Source organism: Sarcophilus harrisii, chromosome 2 (assembly GCF_902635505.1).
Source record: "Sarcophilus harrisii chromosome 2, mSarHar1.11, whole genome shotgun sequence".
In the NCBI taxonomy this organism is placed as follows: Eukaryota; Metazoa; Chordata; class Mammalia; order Dasyuromorphia; family Dasyuridae; genus Sarcophilus; species Sarcophilus harrisii.
Window position 1 is genome coordinate 559,596,200 of NC_045427.1, and position 15,076 is coordinate 559,611,275.

The 15,076-nt window shown below is 42.5% G+C and overlaps 1 protein-coding gene across 4 annotated transcripts in view; it reads right to left on the minus strand.

Annotated features, from left to right (window-relative positions):
* The window catches only part of SH3PXD2A (SH3 and PX domains 2A), a 319,685-nt gene that overhangs the window by 11,763 nt on the left and 292,846 nt on the right, over window positions 1–15,076 (minus strand). For all 4 annotated transcript variants that reach the window (XM_031955791.1, XM_031955789.1, XM_023496115.2 and 1 more), the window contains 3 exons: window positions 12,912–13,029; window positions 4,135–4,472; window positions 2,156–2,205 (listed from right to left, as the gene is read on the minus strand). In XM_031955791.1, coding sequence (XP_031811651.1) covers window positions 2,156–2,205; window positions 4,135–4,472; window positions 12,912–13,029 — 506 coding nt within the window. The remainder of the gene's footprint in view (window positions 1–2,155; window positions 2,206–4,134; window positions 4,473–12,911; window positions 13,030–15,076) is intronic.

Sequence of the window (15,076 nt, forward strand, 5' to 3'; positions counted from 1 at the left end):
TACAATATTAAATAGTAACGGTGATAGTGGGCAACCTTGTTTCACTCCAGATCTTATTGGGAATGGTTGCAGTTTGTCTCCATTACATATGTGCATCTCTCTTTCTAAGATGAGCAGTAACTTCCCAGACTGATGCATATGGTATCCCTGCTTCCTATACAGTCTGTCCTTTATGTCAAGGAGGAAGGGATCGATAAGCAAATGCTTCAGTGAACCAGGTGAGTTTCCTATTTAGTGGCAAATCTTTCTCTAACATAACCCTACAATTTTTCTGCTTTGTAAGCACAAGCATCTTAAATTGTATTTTCTTGAGGGGTAGGAGGAGCACCTATGCATTTACCATGGATAACTAAGTTAGAGCCTTTGAAATGTGCTTCCCTCAGCAGGAACTTTGGTATTTGGATTCATTTCAACTCCAAATAGTCCACCTGGGTATTAGAGTTATGTCACTAGTTTCTAGATGCTGTTTCAGGTTCTTTTTTATTCTCATTTTTCTTCTATTCCTACAACTTCTTTCTCCTAGGCTAGCATCCACTGGGGTTCTTTGTCCCAGAGTCCTGCCCTAATAAGGGGAAAATTTTAGTTTTCTGCACTCAACTAGCTTACTCAGTTAAGATTAAAATTCCACATCTGAAATTATGTCACTTAACCTCCATGGAACTCAGTTTCCCCATTTGTAAAATTAGCAAGTTAAACTAGACAGGCCTTTGAGGTTTTTTAAGATTCTAAATTTAGGATCCTAATTCCTTGCCCACTACCTGGGGGCTGAAAGCCATGGGTCTGAGTCAGAAGTGACAAAGACTACCTGAGATAGACTTGGAGGCTATCGAGCTGATACAGCAGTTCATACTTTTCTGGGAGCAGAGTCAAACAGCATACTTCTTACTCCATATCACTTTATGTATTCTAAGAGCTGGAGGGCCAGGTGAGCAAAATGATTCCCACCAAAGCAACCTCCATGGGTCCCTAATCATTTCCTCAGTCTCTGAGGAACCTTGGCCACCAGGGTCTTTTCCTACAGTTCACTCTTGGCAGTTAACTTTATTAATAGTATATATTTTTCTGGGTGAAATACAAACTAAGCCCATATATGCACATCCACATTTCTGGAGTCTAATAAACACTCTGGCGGGACACTGGAGATGTCCAGTCTAAATGTTTATGTCTGCCAGGCTTGGTGGACACAGATTTATTTTGGTTGAGAATACGGTGGACTTCTTAGTGATAAATCCTTCAGTCAGGCCCCCAGAGAATCATGCTTCTCTCCATGATCCAACTTCTCAGGAACATGTAAGCTACTACGTCCAACACCTGTGGCAATGCTTCCAGGAACACAGAAATCTCTAGCCTCTAGCACTGAATTGATAGAACCAAAATTCATTCTTCATGAAAAGTCCAGTTCCCAACCCAGTTTTCTGAGTGGCAGACATACATAAATGCTTCATATCAGGTGAACTCACCAGAGTCACCAAACACATGTTCTAGTCCTGACTCTATCATAAACGGATCATGGGACTCTAGACAGTGGTGGATAAAGTATGAGAGTTAAAGTCAGAAATTCTATTGTTGTTCAAGCATTTTAGTCATGTCTGACTCTTTGTGAACTCATTTGGGGTTTTCTTGGCAAAGATACTGGAGAAAACGGTTTGTTATTTTTTTCTTTGATTCATTTTACACATGAGGAAACTAAGGCAGACAAGGTGAACTAATGTGGCCAGGGTCACATAGCTAATGTCTGAGGCCAGATTTGAACTCGGGAAAATGAATCTTCAATCACAAGTCAGAAATATCAAGGTTTCGATCCTGTTTTTTATACTTACTAGCTAGAAAAGTCATATCCTCAGTGGTAAAAATGAAAAAACAAAAACAAAAACAACAACAGACTAGGTATCTCCGTCCAACTCAGATAAGTCTATGATTCTGATTGCTTGAGTCTTTGAAGGCAGAAATCTAAGCTTAAGGTCTTTCTTTGCTACTTCACTTCTAATTCTGGAACCTTGGATAATCAATTTCCTTCTCAGAGGCGCAAGTTTCATCTTTGATAAAAACAAGGGGTTTGGACTAAATGATTTCTAAGGTCCCTTCTGGATCTAAGACTCTATGATTATCAAGAAAATTATTATCAAGAAGATTATCAAGAAAATTAAATACTAACCAGACTGGATTCTCTGCGTGGTGGAGGCCTTGTTCTTAGATTTGGGGAACCTGAAACAAGAAATAAATCCTTAGAAATCTGAATTGGACAATGAGCAGCTTTTGCACCTCAGTCTACCTCTTCCCTTCCTCTCATCCTGAAAAAAGGCAAGAAAGAAGGGCATTGATGCACCTTTACTTGATTGACAAAAAGCTAGAAGTAGCCATGAATGGAAGGAACTGGACGGTTTAGATTATTCCTTAATTCTTACAAAGAACCACAGCAATAATGATGATGATAATAATAACAAGACAGATTTGTGCAACACTTTATCCCTATTATCTCACTTGAATCCAATAACCACAAGGATCATTATCCCCATTTCACGGATGAGAAAACCTGAGCCCCAGCCAAATGAACTAATATCTCCAAAGCTACTCTGGGCAGAACTAGGATTCCATGCCAGGTTTCCTCATTTGAAACCCAAGGCTGTTTCCATCTTCTATATAAGCGAGAGCTTGTGGAAGAGGGGGCTTTCTTCACATGCCACAAAAGGAAAAAGCAAGAGGGGCCAGAAGCTATGGAGCTCTTGTGAGATCAGTGGGCAATTCTGATTGGGAGCCAGAAAGCCAGGGTTTGAATACTGGCCCTTAAGTCTTTTCTGAGATTCAGTTTCCTCATCTATAAAATGGGGATAATGATCCTTCCCAGCTGACCTCCTAGGGGTGTTATATAGATTAAATACCATAGTCTACCTGTCTCTCTAGATATGAGATCTATCTATATTTGTTGATAGATATCTCATCACATTTATTCTACATAACATATATATATATATGGATACAGTTCATAAATTTTAATCCATTTATCTATTAAAGCTTAAAATTGCATTAAGACTTTTAGGACACAGTATGTGACTGTTCTAACAACTGTCAATACTACAAAAATGTAGAAAGCCATTCTTTTTTTTTTCTTCTGCATTTTTTGTTCTCCCTTTTTGTAGTTCAATAGGCCTGAAGGACAAGGTTGGTTGTTAGTAGCTAATGGTTACTGATTATTGTGTGTTACTGAAAAACTAAAGAAAAAAAAGTGACCTGGGGCAATGACTAAGCTTCTCTAGGCCCCTGTTTTCTGCTTGGAAAGAAATCAGTCTAGATGTTCTGAGAGGTCTCTTCCAGCACTACGTTTTCTCTGTGATCATATTATTTCAACTACATCCACAAAGGCAAAGAATATAGGGCTTACTTTTCCCAGGCCACATCTGCTTCCCAAATTTCCAGAATAAAGTCCTCCACCCCATCCCCCAAGCCCCTCAAATCACTCCTCCGCAACTTGACTGATGTAAAGTCCTTTCCTGCCTCAAATGTTGGGCAGCTTGGGCCTTTCTGATTTTCATCCCATTGCCTGGGCTGTTCCCCATTATGGGATTATAGTCAGGGCTCCCCAGAGAAGATGGCAGGTGCCAATAAAATGAGCTCTCAATGTGTAGAACATGTGTCCTTCATGGAAAACATGCTGCCTTCAGGAAGGAGCCTTCCATTGGCTCCAGCTTGCAAAACTCAGGGCAGACTGTCACACAATTGTGTGACTTTAGTTGTAAGGGCTAGATTTACACACATAGAAAAAGAGAAATTATTACTTCTCTACAGAGATATTATCTACCAGGCACAAAAATAGAATGTTTTCCTTTAGAGACTGAGGGGACTAGCTCACGGTCAACAGAACATGAACTTAGAGCTATCTCTCTAGCAGGGGATGGATTCATTGTTCAGACCTTTTAGTAAACAAAGACATATGGTTGGAGAGCAGTTAGTCTTTTGCTAGGGGTGGGGGCCTTTCTGGGGTCAAGATTGGGGTCCCTAAAATTAGGAAGTCAGTCTCTGATTGGGAGGGAGTCACAGTGAAGTTCAAAGTTCCTTCAGAGATGGAACCAAAGACCATGGCTTCCCTAGCTGACTGCGGAGGAAGCAGAAGAAGAGAGGAGGGAGGACGCCTCTTACTGATCTGTGCCCTCTGGGGTGCGATCCTGGCCACGGCTGGAGACCCCTGGGCCAGCTTCGAGCCCGGCTTCTCTGGAGAGCCCGTTGTCGTGCTGCCGTTGGCAGTACTACACAAGATGGGCAGGCTGATCTCCTTCTTGGTGACGGGTGTCTCAGGGCCCTCACTGTCGGCGGGTGCCTCCTTCTCCACAGATGCCTTCTTGTTCAGCAGGTTGCTGATCTCCATGATGTTGCCAATGATCTCCACGGGGCCCGTCAGGTTCTTTTTCCGAGTGGGGAGGTCATCCTTGGCTTTTTTCAGGTACGATGCTGGGGCCCAGCCCTCTTTCCCCAGATACCTGTGGCAAGGAGAGCACTACAGATTAGCACGCCAGTGTTCGGACTGGATTGTCCGGCCCCGTGGGGCTCTTGGGCCTCCCTATGTCCAGCCTTCAGGCTGCTGACCAGTCCAAGCCTGATCTCCCTTAGCTCTGTCCCTTCTGTCCCTCATCTCCAGATTAAAAACCTACCCCCAGATTCTGGTGGGAAGTAACTGTTCAGATCCAAGGCAACAGTTACAAGTTACAATTGTTACAAGTTACAGTAGTTACAAGTTACAATTGTTACAAGCTACAAAATAACACCATATAGCAGCCCAAACCCCTCTCTTCATGAGCCTTCCCCCCGCCCCCAAACTAGACAGATGAACTAAAAACGAGACCCCATTTCAAAGCCCGACTGACTGGAGGGTAGCACTTGCAATGGCCAAGCCTTACCACTTAAATGCAGCTCAGAAAACTATTTAAAAATTCTCCACAATGGCCAAGTCTTCTTTTCTTACTGGGGTTTGGAGATAGTGAACTGGGTATGGGGCCAGTAAGATCTACATTCAAATCTCATCCCTGGGATTTGGTAGTTACTGGCTACACAACCAAGGAATCACAGTTTTAAAGCTGGAAGAGACCTCAGAAGTCATCAAGGTCAATGCTCTCAGTTTTCAGATAAGGAAACTGAGGCGCAGAGGTTCAAATCCTGCCTCAAATACCTGTTAGCTATGTGATCCTGAGCAAATTGAACTTAGTCTTCCTGAGTACAAATTCAGTACCCTATCCATTATAATGGTAAGTCAATAAAGTCTTTGTGCCTCAGTTTTCTAGACAATGGTAAAGGTGACTGGTCTGTAAAATTTTACAATTGAAGTTTTTTATTGTTGTTCTTTTTTTTTTTTTTCTGAGGCAATTGGGGTTAAGTGACTCAGCAAGGATCACACAGCCAGGAAGTGTTAAATGCCTGAGACCAAATTTGAACTCAGGTCCTCCTGACTTCAGGACTGGTGCTCTATCTGCTGTGCCACTTAGTTGCCCTGAAGCTTTTAACTTTCAAAAACGCATACAAGGATAATTTTTCACCATTGATCCTTGCAAAACCTTGTGTTCCAATTTCCCCCTTTTCCCCCCTCCTAGATGGCAAGTAGTCTAATATATATTAAACATGGTAATATATATATGTGTATATATATATATATATATATATATATATATATATACCAGGTAATATATGTGGCAATAATATATATGGCAGGTTATATATATATATATATATATATATATATATATATATGTAAATCTAATATAGGCATACATATTTATACAATTAAGATCTTTTTTTTCTTAAAGTACATGAACTTCCCCAAACCTCAGTTTCTGCTCCCATCCCCTTACCCTGACCTGCTGAAAGCAGAATCCTGAGATTGTAGATAATTAAAATATTTGACTGGTTCACAACCTAGTTCAGCTTAGAAAACACAGACTCTTCCAGTTCTAACTTTGAGACCATGGTTCTAAAATTCTACAATTTTGAAATCTGAGGAATCTATTGAATGTGATTTTTCCTGTGAGTGAAAGTTGTGGTCAAAGGGAATTAACTGGTGCTATAAAAAGACCCTCTTCTGGGCAGTCCCTGTGTCCCACCCCCTCAGCATCTCCCCACCAAAGCTCAGCTAATCCATTGGCCCACTGCCATGGGGAGATGAGGTGAGAGCACTGACTTCACTAGGGGACCCAGACAACAACATATCAGCTGTCTAGACTGGCTGGGCCAAATCATCATTCATTCCTGCAGGCTGCTCAGTCCAGTGGAGGGTACCCAGGGGGTATAGTCTAAGGTTCAAATGCTGCCTCTGCTGGTTACTTGCTCTACCACGTTGGCCAAGGTAGTCCACCACCCTGAACCTCTGTTTTGTCATTTATAAAACAAGGGAGATGATCTCGATTGATCTGACACTCTGAGAAGCTAATGCTTCTTTTAAAACTGTGGGGATGCTATATTCTCAGGCCAGATGTCTACCAGCTCCTGCCACAATTCTGAAGACTCCTGAATCACCAAAATAAAGGCTAGAAAAAGGAGAGTGGATAACAGTGGAGGGAAGGAAAAAAGGAAACAAACATTTAGGAATCACCTACCATATGCTAGGCTCTAATGCTAAGTGTTTACAAATATTATCTGATTTGATCCTGACAACAACCCTAGGGTAGACAGTAATGAAGTAACTTGCTTAGGATCACATAGCTAGCAACAAGTATCCAAGGCTAAATTTGAACTTGGATTTTCTGACTCCAGGCCCAGTGTTCTATCCAATATACCACCCTACCTTCTTCTAGGAAGAAATACTGAGAGGAGGAAATCTCTGGAGACTCGGGCATTCTTCAGGGACACAGGACTCTCCAGAAATGCTTTTGTTCCAATTTTCCCAGCATGAAGAATCCAGACTCATGATTCTCTACTGATCTCTAAGTCAGGATAAAAGATTTTAAGGCTAGGCTCCTACTCGAGAGGCAGGCTGCTGGGTGTCTGTGCCCTCAGATATCACAAGAAAAGGTTTTCCTTTCCCCGCTGAAGGGAACTTCAGTGTGATATCAGCAGAGTGAGGGCTCCTGGGCACAACAAGGTATATAAGCCTGGAGATTTCTGAAGCCACACCCTGAGAAGACTGAGGAATCATTGCTAATTGGCTTAGTAGACTGAGCGTATTTGTATGATATATGCAGTCTTTCCTCATCACTACTATCATACAGAGAGAAGAGGGTTGGGGGCGGGGGTAGGAGGAAGAATAGGTAAGTACTCATGGAAGGCACCAGGAATAATTGGGAGAATTAGGGAATAATCCAGCTCACTTTTTGTCCCTAGAGAGAAGCTGGGAGAGTGGGTAGGAAAAAGAGCAGGTTGGGTGGATAAGTCAAAATGTTGCTCCCAATAAAGGAGGGAGAAGGGAATATATTTCTTCTTCTTCCTCCCATCTGAACGACATGTCCTTCCACTTTCAGGTCCTAGAATTTGAGCTAATATTAGGAATATCATTGTTCTGCTCTAATAAATGACTGATAAGCTTTGTGAACTGGTCAGCTGCCTCCAAGGAAGTCAATGCTCTGTCTAATGAAGATCTTTGAATAGAAGGGAATTTTGGTATTAGAAAAGAGAATATCAAAGGTCCCTTCTAACTCTAGAATGCAATGAGGGGGCAGCCAAGTGGTATAGTGGATAGAGCACCAGCCCTGAAGTCAGGAGGACCTGAGTTCAAATATGATCTCAGACACTTAACACTTTCTAGCTGTGTGACCCTGGGCAAGTCACTTAATCCCCAATTGCCTCAGCAAAAAAAAAAAAAAAAAGAAAAGAAAAGAAAAGAAAAGAATGCAATGAGAAGAGTTCTCAGTAACAGACATGCACACATACTTCTGAAGCACAGTCCATTCTTGGAGAAAGCCTCTTTAGGCTTGTTTAATGGAATGAAAGAAGTTCTTTGGTATAAAGCAAAGAAAGAGAGATGTTTTCCACCTCTTCTAAAATAGAGGTTAAGGAAAGCAGTAATGCTAATTAATCTATGACACTATTACAGAGTTTAATTCTCATCCAAATCCACTATTTCACTCAGGCTCATAAAAGCCCTGAGATGAGATTCAGACAGGTTGAGGATCATTTAGTCAGAATGTCCTCTGTCTGGGATGGGCCAGGCTGGAAGAAAGGGTGGCAAAGCAGGAGACCTTCAAGATTGGAAGCTTCATCAGCTGCTTCTATATAGCAGAATTAGTAGATGAAGGTCCAAAGGATCAAAATACAGGGGAGGGCGAGGAAAGAAAGGAAACAGGCATTTATTAAGCACTTGTTATGTGCCAAGCTTTGTGCTAAGTGCTTTACAAATATGATCTCCTTTGATCTTCACAATTGTGTAAGGCAACTGTTGTTATTATCCTTATTTTATAAAAGTGAGCTCAGCATAGTGGAGAAAAGGGGGAAAGATCATTTTGGGAAATCTCAGAACAAAGCAGAAGAGCTCAAAAGGACCTTTGAGATTATGTTATCTGATATTTTCACTTTATGTAAGATGAAAAGTGAGACCCAGAGAAAGGGAGGTAATTGGTCCCAAGAAGCAGAATTAGAACCAGGAGTCAGGTCTCCTCAGGCCAAGACTAGACCTCTTCTCAATACAGTCTAAAGGCTCAAATGATAGAGATACAAAGGCCCTGTGATTTTATTGCATTCACTCTACAGACGCATTTTCCTGTATATATATATATATATATATATATATATATATATATATATGTCCTTGATGTCATAAAGCCTGAAATCTACAGGCCACTGAAGACTGAAAGATACATGATGGGAAGAGAGATAGTCCATCTTTCCCAGTCTCACTAATAATCTGTTTTATGCAGTTCAGGTCTGAGGACCCTTGTTCTACTCTGAGAAAGGCTGCCTAGGGCTTCATGTTTTGGCTCAACAGTTAAAGAGTCCTGAGCAAGAAATAAGAACATCTGAATTTAAATCCTCTCTGTCTATGCACTGGAGCAAATAATTTGGCTATTGTGAACCTCATTTTTCTCATCTGTCAAATGGGAATAATTCCTGCTTTCCTATTCTCATAGGAGTGTGGTAATGGAAACTTATGGAATGAAGTAATGGAAATGAAAGGTCTTGGAAAAATAAAGCATTATAAAAATGTCAGGTATTATTTTTCCTGTCAAATGTAATAATAATACTGTTGGAACAGGAAAGCTTTAAGTAAAATTCCCCAAAAAGCTTCCTGACCATTTGGTTATAAAAGAACCTGGGACAGGAAAATATGAAAGATTGTCATGGCCATTTATATCAGCATTCACTCCCAAGGTTGGAACCTTAATTAAGGTCTTAGTCTGAGCTTCTGACACCAGAGGTTCCATCAAAGGCAGAGCCAGCCTGGTTTCTTTGCACATGGTCAAACAACCTGACTTCTCTGACAGGCCGTGGTAGGTACAAGATTAGTGGTCTATCTGTGTCCATATAAGGGTCAGCCAAGAGATTCAGCAGGACCAAGCCAAGATTCCACCCCTGCTCACATATGGTTCTATTCAGCATCTCTACCTAGGGATCCTGAATAGAACTGTCAAAACTGGAAGTCAATTTGGACATCATTTAGTCCAATATTCATTTTACAGGGGAGGAAATCAAGGCCCATCCACATTTCAGAATTAGAGTTAGGACCCCAGTCTCCTTTTCTTAGTTCCAGCCCTCAAAACGTATTTGTGTCTCCAAAGTAACAGTGACAAAGGTAAATACGAGCAAAGACAGGCTGGGAATTCCAAAGTGCCTCTGTGCATCTGATCTGGACTCAGACTCCTTCACATCTGCTTTCCAGCTCGAGAGCCCTGGAATCCCTCCAGAGATGAAGGAAACTGGGGATTGGGGGTTGGGGGGGGGGGGAAGGAGTGAGATGGAGCAACAGACAGGAAATGAGGATGAACACAGAGCCTGGAATGTCGGGAAATCACATTTAAGGGGGCCTGAGTCAGCATTCTTAAGGTGGAACAGATCTTCATAGCACAGACCTAGAGAACACTAGAGCTGCAAAGAAGATACTGTCCCAATTAGCTCTCTTATTTTTGGGCTGGCACAGAGAAGAGAAAAAAGTCACACAGCAAATCGAATAGAATCTAGAAATAGAAAATGACCTTAGCTAAAGGCCCACTGCTTCTCAATCATTCAGACTATTAGAGATTCCATCTTAAATCTTGAGCTTGGGGCTGGAAGGAGAGGCTATTGGAATGCATCAGGGTCATAAGTTTGGAGGTGGTAGGTACCTTAGAGAACCAGGGAAAGAGAAAAGTTTTAGAGATAGCTGGCTGGGAAAAGATAGTAACCATAACAACAGCTAATATTTATATATATTGCACCTACTATGTGCTGGGCATTCTGCTGAACCCTCTACAATTATTATCTCATTTGATCTTCACAACAACCCTGGGAAGTAGATGCTATTATAATCCTCATTTTACAGATGATGTGCCTAGAATCACACAGCTAGTTAAGTATCTGAGGTCAATAGTGCTAGAAGGGTATGTATCTAGTTTGATCCACCTTCATTTTTGTGGAGAAAAGGTTTCCCCAAAGTCACACAGTAAGTATTAGATGACCTATGCTAAAATCCTGCCTTTGATATTAATGCCAGGGCCAGATCAGCAGGAGGGAAAGGGGTCCATCTTCATGTTAGATTTGAATTTCTCTTTACTGCTGCAACCTGGCCAGAGAAAGAGCTCTTAATCTTGTGTCATGGATCCCTTCTCAAAATAATGTCTTTAATGCAGAAAATGAAATACCTAAGACTACAGAGGATGTTGGATAGTAGTTGAAAATAAATATGTAATTGTTTTTCCCCTTCCTAATTTATGGACCCCTGAAATCTAGATTTCTAGACCCCTGTTTCAGGCTGTTCTAAGCACACTATTAATTGTTACTTTCTTGTGCTTAGTAAGCATTCTACGAATACTCCTTGAGTTGAGCTGAAGGCAGCTGTAGGACTGAATGAAAAATTAGGAAACCTGGGTTCTTGGAGGAAGCCTTCCTGCCAGCTGTTTTCATAAAATGCCTAAGTTCATACCAGTTGCTGAGGGAGAGTGTGCATGGCTCAGAACAATCAGTCCCCACTGCTTGACACAATTCTCAGCACATACCTACCTTAGTCCCTTATAGACAGGATGTTTGTTTGGAGAACAGAAGAATAGATTAGGGCCTGGAAAACTAGGTAGCGCTTATTTGAACTAGGCTGAGAAACTGATCACTGGACCCAGAGATTTTGGAGGAACTTCTCTGCCAAGCTAAGCAACTTACGTGAATGGCAGGCTAAGGAGAATTACTCATACAGAGCTATGTTTCCTTGTTCTCTTGGACTAAATCAGTCTCCAAGGGAAAGGATCTTTTCTAAGAGACAGAAATCTCAAAGAAAGAAAAAATAGGAGCAGTACCTTCTCTAGGGTTAAAACCAGACGCTATCCCAGGACAACTGATCCAAGCCACTCTAACCTCCACTAGCCCTGGAGTTTACTATGGTCAATGTTCAGAGATTTGTGGGTCCAACTATAGCTTCATGCCTATTGTACTAGAAATGTCAACACTAAAATATTTTGAAAACTGGTCGCATATAATGCTTGTCGATCGTTCAGTCTGTTAACTATGAGAGATCTTTTGTGTCAGAGTCCTTGATGACTCTCATTCACAAGATAGCATGTCCACAAGATGGCCAGGGTATTAGGGATTGCAAAGAACAAGGATTTGGGAGTTAGAAGACCCTGGGGTAAAATCCTGACTCTGCCACTGCCTAGATATGTAACCCTAGGTAAGGAGTCATTTAACTTCTTGGGACCCTCAGTGTCCCTGGCTGAAAAATAAGGAGATTGAGCCAATTGATCTCTGCCATCCTATAATTCTGGGGTCCCTGGGTGATATCACAGGGGTCCAGGGAGGAATCCTTGAGGATTCCCTAAATTAAAAGTCTAATGAGAACTGACTCACATTCCCATCTCAACGTCCCAAGAGTCAGAAGATCACTAATTTGGGTGATTTTGGGCAAGTCATTCATCCTGTCTCTGAGTGAGTTTCTCTTTGTAAAAAGGCCTCTTTCTAACTGTGACAGTCCAAGATCTGTGTCGGCTGGCCTTTGACCTCAGCTTCAGCCACATAGCTCTAGCTCTTTCTGACCACATCCACTAGTCTTGGAGGATCTTCTTCCTTGGGTCCCTGTTTCATTAGGGGACTTCCTTGAGGACCCTGATCGGGCTCCTTCTGAATTTGACTTAGTTTCCCTCCTAGGCCCCAGCCTGGCTCCTTCAGGGTGGGCAGGGGCAAAGCCAGTTTCAGGCTGGGATCAGCTGCGACTGGCTGCTGTTCCACTTAGCTGACAACCAGGCTGTGTGCTTACTGTAGCAGGGAGTGCAGGAATATGGAACTGAGTGTGTCAGGGCCCTTGTGGCCTAGAGCCCCAAGCAGCCCTTGTCAGAGGGGATGCCAGATGGCCCTGGTTTGGACATGGGAAACCAAACTCAGACGCACTGAAACCTCTCTGCAGATGTGAAGCCAAGGAATTGCATCATAGCCTATATAAGCCTGGCCCAGTCTGCCAGAGGCTAAAACCACTGCCCCTACTTGGCTGTGGCTGGGTCTCCATTTATTTTTTCCCCTCCAGGGGAGGAAATCTGCAAGATAAGCATGGTTTGGTCAAGACTTTCAGATCTCCAGGCTCCATCCGCCAACACCCCCACATCCAGGCCCCTACAACATGCTGCAGTTAATAATTGATTACCATCTGACACCCATTCTGCCTCGGAGGAGGGGGAAGGGAAAGGAAAGGAAAGGAAAGGAAAAGGGGAGAGTGTGAGAAGCAGGCTGCTCTGGTTTTTCTCTGTTCTGCCAGGAATGGTTTGTCTTTAGAAACACAGAGTAATAAAATGCAGGGCGCCCAGCCCTGTGGACTAAAGAAAGCACATTACCTGATGTACCACCATCCTTCTAGGTTCTTCTGGATCACCTCCACAGTGACCCCCTTCTCAAACCCAATCTCATCCTTGCTCTGGCTGGTATACGGCTGCACTGTGACGTACTTCTCTTCTGAGTGAAGGGAAAGGATTTCAAAGGAACAGTTATTATTGGGTCCGTGAACAACAATCTCTCCCCAACCTCCTTTATTCCCTCCCCAAAACCAGCCCTTCCTCAAATCCAGAAACTTAAAGGTCATTCTCAGCCCTCAGGATGGTGGAATAGGTATAAAGGCTGGACCTTGGGGGCTGACATGAGGAACCATGGGAACCTAGTCACATAGATTGTTCCCACCTGAAGGACAGAGGGAATTGGAAGAACAAAGTTGGCTTCCCCAGCCTCCCTGATCAGACAGTGTTGGAGGAAAGCCGAAGGGACTAAGAGCCAGTTGACTCCTTGGGTAGCCAACAGGGAGTAATGTTGCCAGGGGATGCCTGGAATCTATTTAGTGAATCCTATTATAGATCTCCCCCACCCTTTTCCTACTCTGCTCTCCCATAGCAGGAAAATACTTGCTAATGTGGGGATCCTCTTAATGCCTTGGAATAGCTTTAGTCTTGTCTTCTCCTTCCCAATAGGTAACTCCAATTCAGTAAATTATGTCTCCTTACCATCCCCTGAACAAAATTAGTCATTTCTGTCTCTACCTTCATTTGTCCATTTGGAATGTCCTCTGTCTCCTTACACTCATTCAAACTGCATCTATCCTTCAAGGCTCTCTGTTACTTCCTCGATAACTCCAGCTTAAAATAAATTTATCCTCCTATACACCTCTATTGCTCTAATTCTCTGGGGCACACAGATTAATAGTGTATATATAAGCATAATCCACCTAATTTCATTAACAGGTCCACAAAAACTTATTAGGTGAAATATAAGATGAAATTAATTACAAGGGACAATTAGTTCTATAGGAATAGCATTACAAACATTATAAATGGGAGGAGGCAGGGTTAGTCTAATGACATTATGACATTTCTCTTTGTAAAAAGGAATGAATTTTTTTTTATTGAAAACCATTGTAGTGGACTTTACTCATTATATGTTAACAATACACTGAAGCTTTCTTCCTCCAAATCCTAGTCTACTAGTTCGTGGTGATGGAGTGATCACCAAAGTACTGGGATTAAGACCTGGGGACTCATTAGGCAGATGCAAATGGGATATGGAAATTAACCTAAGCTGCACATAAGGAGACAGGTGGTTCTCAGCTTTTAACCTCTTCTTAAACATATAAAGTATTTCAGGGATGTTACTTTCTCTCTTACAATCAATATCCCAGAGACAACTATAAAATGGAGGACGACAAGCCCCAGACCCTTCCTGAGCTGGGCAGGCCTTAAACTTGGTCCTGGTTTGTCCACATCCAGCCAACTGCAGAAAGCCTTACCCTTCCCCAGCCTTGAGAGGATCCTTGAAAGACCCTTCAGAAGGTTAGGATCAGAGTGGTGAGGGCCACACCAGGGTACTGAGTCACTGTCCTTGGGAGAATGATTTGGAACCAAAAAAAATCTATCAAGAAGGGCTTCTTCCTCTAGTTTCCATTCCTCACCATCAGAGGGAATATGAGGAGTAGAGAGAGGAAGAAAAAGGGGAATGGTGTCATAGGGCTCTTGCCCTTTGGGAGGAGTAGACTCAATTTAGATCCCTTTTTGGCTGGCCTGTTTATAGGCAGCTAACCACATCAAATGAGGAGGAGGATTAGAGAACAAGTTGATGGTGGACAGGTCCAAGCTGAAAATGCAACCTTCCTGAGCCTTTTTTACAGTTGCCAGGTATGACAATCACCCTCTTGGGCTTCTTAGCTTGACTAACATGGAAAAAGCTGTCCAAAGTCTTGCTGACTGGAATGGAAATTGCCATTCTTACTCCCTGTTCAGGACCTCTGCCTTCATCTTTGGCTGGGGGAATGGGGTTGGGGAGTGGAGCTGGTGGCTCTGTTTTCAGAGTAACTTCAATCATTGGGACAACCAGAGCTAGGCCAGAGTAAATCCCTCCTGTTAGTTGGAACTGAAGAAGCCCTTTGGCCCCCCCCATATTCCTTTACAAAGAACTTTTTTTTTTCCTGAGGCAGATGCTCCTATCTCCCTTTGTCCCAACCAACAGTGTTTTTTGCTTT